Source organism: Rhincodon typus, chromosome 41 (genome assembly GCF_021869965.1).
Source record: "Rhincodon typus isolate 14 chromosome 41, sRhiTyp1.1, whole genome shotgun sequence".
Lineage (NCBI taxonomy): Eukaryota > Metazoa > Chordata > Chondrichthyes > Orectolobiformes > Rhincodontidae > Rhincodon > Rhincodon typus.
The window spans coordinates 5,303,879-5,308,466 of NC_063372.1; the positions used below are offsets into that span (position 1 = coordinate 5,303,879).

General features: G+C 36.1%; 1 protein-coding gene across 5 annotated transcripts in view; it reads right to left on the minus strand.

The window, feature by feature from the left end:
* The window catches only part of LOC109925786 (zinc finger CCCH domain-containing protein 10-like), a 6,042-nt gene extending 1,454 nt beyond the window's left edge, over positions 1–4,588 (minus strand). Inside the window, exons 1-3 of one of the 5 annotated variants that reach the window (XM_048618910.1) lie at positions 4,464–4,588; positions 3,392–3,461; positions 1–173 (exon numbers count right to left, since the gene is read on the minus strand). The exon at positions 1–173 is cut by the window's left edge and continues 1,454 nt beyond it. In XM_048618910.1, coding sequence (XP_048474867.1) covers positions 1–125 — 125 coding nt within the window. In that variant the 5' untranslated portion in view covers positions 126–173; positions 3,392–3,461; positions 4,464–4,588. Of the gene's footprint in view, positions 198–3,391; positions 3,462–3,989; positions 4,181–4,304; positions 4,414–4,463 lie in introns of those variants that run through there. The other 4 variants (XM_048618912.1, XM_048618913.1, XM_048618909.1 and 1 more) reach the window with 4 other exon arrangements.

Sequence of the window (4,588 nt, forward strand, 5' to 3'; positions counted from 1 at the left end):
AAGTACCTGCAATTCTTACCACGGTTGCAGACATTGCGCAGAAAGTCTCGGCAAACATTCCGTTTGCTCTTGCCAGCCTCATATTTGCCGCTGTTGACTAAATTATCAGTGTCGTTCTCGGACATGTTTCCAGATTATTTCTGCGCTACTCAGCCAAGGCTCTCAATAAACAACTGCAAAAGAAAAAGAAGCCAGGTCTTTTACAATGAACGAGAGATTAATTTACAAAAGTAACTGTGGTTAATCTCTTTCTCTCAAAACATTTGTAGTTGCACCTACATCATTGATTTAAAAAAAACATTAGGAGATGGTAGAAATTTTACAACAAAACGGAGCAGAAGCTTTATTTTGACGTATTGTCAGTATTCGCCATCATTTCCTTCTATAGTTGACAGCAACATCTGGAATCTGCGCGTACGAAGAATAACGTGAAAAATCGAGAAGTTGCTGGCAGTGATTTTGCATTCCTCCTCTGAAAGAACCATTTGTCTTTTTTTAACTTTTAAAATGATACGTATTAATGATTTACAAGTGTTTCTTTTCTTAAAGACACTGGCACAACAAAATAAGTAATAAATCGCTACTAAGATTGTAATTATGTTTAAAATGAATTCTTATTGTAGTGATATTATCGTGATTTCTAAATACAGGGATGTACAATCAGCAGCAGAAACAAACTACTGAAGAAACAGGCTGAAGAACAGAGAAAATAAAATGATGGTGATTTAGCTCACCAGAGTATAGAGTTCAGTCTACCCACAAGTACACATTATTGTGGTAAATACTGTGTAAAGGAATATTGCAAACCCAACCTTTCGCTTTCCACATTAAATTCCACAACAGAGCTTATTTGTTTATTGTACTGCATAAAATTCTTACAGCTAATCATTTCAGATTTGGTCCTTGAATTCTAGATTTAAGAAATCTAAAACAAAACACTTCTAACACTTAACACCACAGCTACCAAGATAAATGTTTAATATCGACTTTAACACTTAATTATTAGGATGGGAATACCTCAGATGATTAAATGCATTCCTAAACTGCAAACTAGCATATTGCGCGCGCGCGCGCACACACACACACACACACACACACAATATCATGACATGTTGAAATTTATATTCATTAAAGAGTTTGCGAGTAAAAACTATTGAAAGAATTATATAGATGAATATACATGCTACAGTTTTTAATTCATAAAAGCCAATTTATGAAAATGCAAGTGAAAATTTAATATAAGCAACGTCGAATTATGTTAACAAAGTTTCAATTTAACAGTGATTCAAAAATTAAACAAAAATCAAAACTTAAATTTTCTTCAATATATTTAACATATAGAGGCAACTTCTTTGCAAGCTGTTATTAGAAATAAAGGCTGGATTCTAACACTATAATCCATACTACATTTACACTTCAACTCTGACTCACATCTATCTCCATCATACTCTTTTTTTGAGGCAGTAAAATGCAGTTTTCAATTGTTTTGAGATTTTCCTTCTTCCCTCTTGAATCAAAATAACAGGCAATTTTTGTCTTTGATAGTCGGGGGTGTATTTTTTGGAAGTTTTTACCTCACCCCCTCTGATTTCACATCTCTTCTCTTCCTAAAGTTATTCCCAAGAATCTATTGTTCTTTCATGTCGAAAACCTTTTCATCACCAATCCCATCCTCTCAGCACCTCTTACCTCTTTATTAAGTTTACATCTATCAGAAATTTGAGTACAGTTTCCATAATTTGAGGGGTGGGAAAGGGGATGACTTTTCTGACATCGGTCCAATTTCTAGGTACAAGGCAAGAAAACTTTCCTGTCACTTAGCCAACTGTCTTCACCCCATCCTCCTGTTAACAACCACAAATTTTAATGTCTGTTAATATATAGAGCTTCTCTAAATTTTCTTTTGTTCTTCTGAAGCTCCAAATACGCAGTCTTCCTATATCCTCAGCATGATTAAAGCAAAGTTTATAACACTGAATAATTAGATGCTTGTTTTTGACTGGCATAGACTCGATGGGCCAAAGGGCCTTTATCTGTGTTGTAGACTTTTCATGACTCAATGCTCCCTACTCTAAATAATTATTTCTAAGGACTTGAAAAGTATTACATTTTTACCTTTCATTCTTTGGTTTACCTCACCTTTTCCAATTTTTGTAGTGCCCTATTTAAGGAGACTTAGTGGCTAAGTTCTTAACTTTAGAAAATAATCTTGATTTGCACATGTTTTATTTGCATCCAAAAGTATGGGTGTGATAGCAACACATCACTGAAGAGAGGAAGTGAATGACTTTTATTTTAATTTATGCTACCATAGTACAAAGTGACAGTAATCTAAAACACAAACTGGATTCAGTTGCATAAAAGTGTGTAAATTATTGGTCCAATGCCTCAACGTTCTATGCAAGAATGCCTCAAGTGTCTGACAAATTGCTTCAAAATCAGTTTTGAAAAACAAAAGGTCCCAAATAATGAATACAGGTGTTGATTCCAAGAGCAGCATGGCTTCCTGCACTGAATACATTTGCCAAGATAATGTTGACAAGTGCCATCAGACAAAGGTACAAAGGCTGTACTTTTGAGTTCTAAGCTTTCAGTTCAGCCTCAAGTCATCAGAATACTGCATTTTTATAAATAGTCTGAACCAATTTCCGGGCCAATTTTTGATTTCTGAACTAATTTTAATGTTATTATGAAAGGCAGGAAGGGCATAACTTTACTATGTTTTTACCCAAGAACTACGGATGGGACAGCGTTTTGTACTCCATGTATGTCCCCAGGATTACTGTTTCTTTAAATATAACATAGTGATTCAGTCCAATCAAACAGCATAACAATCGCATCATTCTGCCCATCAGCACCACTAACTTGAGTACGCAAATGAAAATTATGTCGTCGTACTGAGGAGTGTTACAGGATAGTATAATCCCAAATTCACCCACAGTTTGCACTGAATCCTTTTATCAAACAGGCCAACAGTGAAGGACTAAAATAAACATACCTTGATTATTAAAATTAAACCAAAAGCAGAAGTTCTAGCCTGACTACTATTAAAGAGTGTACACATGAATATGGGGCAAAGACAGGATTAAGTTTAGCAACGTATCTCTATCATTATTGACATCTAGATTAAAATGAAGTATTCGGGCAAAACACAAAGGAATGTTGTTACAGTGGACTCAAAACTCAGTAGGAGTCATCATCTTTAGGTGCAAGGGGATATAACTCAGCAGCACAGAAGGAAGAACAGAATTTTTAGGATCATCTCTAAGAGTTTTCACATTGTAGGGTCCAAATCAATGATAACTGCAAATAGGAGGAGTCATAAAGTGCAAATCGTACATCCAAACGATAGCAGAGAGAAAAATGAAAAAAAATTTACCCTCCCCCATACCTTTAAATGACCGACTAAAACTTGCTGCTTACACCTGCTCTTCCTCTTGAATGGCAAAACATGGAGTGACCTACAAAGAAAGTAATTGTCATTTTTGAAAGCAAAATCACTTAAATAGTTTTTCTAAAACAAAATTCCAATGGTTTAGTAGATAAATGTACCAACTGTGTGGCAATAAAGCAGGTATCAATTTCAATCATTATTTAATTAATTCAAAATAGACTGGAGAATCCATGTCAATGAACTATGGAACGACGGGGTGGGGGTCAAGGTAGCATGTCGATATTCTACAGTCAGATTTAAAAACAAAGCTTGGTGTATTTCTCGCCACTTGGAAAAATTGCCAGAGGTTGAGCAGTCTTAATACTGTACAGGCAATGCTACCCACAGGAAAACTGCTTCTGCACGGAGCAAACAGGACGAAGCGATTTCAAATAATATTTCAACAATAGATTTGAATCAAACTTCGTTTGGCGTCTCATATTTGAAAACAGTGTTTTCAAATATGAGACTTTAGAGGCTCTTCCCTTAGATTTTCATTAAGATTGTTTCGTGTATAATTAATCCATCAATCCCGTTCTTTCAAGCCAGTTATAACCTTAATAATATTGCTGGACACGAATTCCTTCATTCCTAAGAACAAATTCGTTCTTAGGCCTACCGGCCTTCTGTCAGCAACTCGCGCGAAATCGTAGTGTTGACAGCTCTGGTGGCGGAAAGTTCTCGAACTTGCTACGAGGCTTCAATTACACTTCTAGGCCTCAACAGATTTACTCAAAATGATGCAAATGCCGACGCATAAATGAGGGTGGGGGCAACATTTTTTAAAACTAACTACAGAAATAATTACACTCAACCAAACCAGGAATAAAACCGATTCATAAAAAATATAATGAAACAGGGCCACATTTACCGACACGGTGCAAGCTTTTTTTTTATCCTCTTAGTCCTCCAAGCACAGCGAATATGGACACGGGTCCTCCGAGACAAGAGCGCCCGTAGAAGACGTTATCAAAACCTTTCTACAACCATTGTTCAATGAACACCAACTCGGTTACCGAATGTTTCCCACCTTATCACAAACTTTCCTTTCTGCTCTTTCCTCAAAACGGTTAAGATGTTTAACTTTTTCCAGTTCTGAGCAAAGGTCTTTGACCTGAAACGTGAATTCTTTCTCTCTCCACAGATACGGCCAGA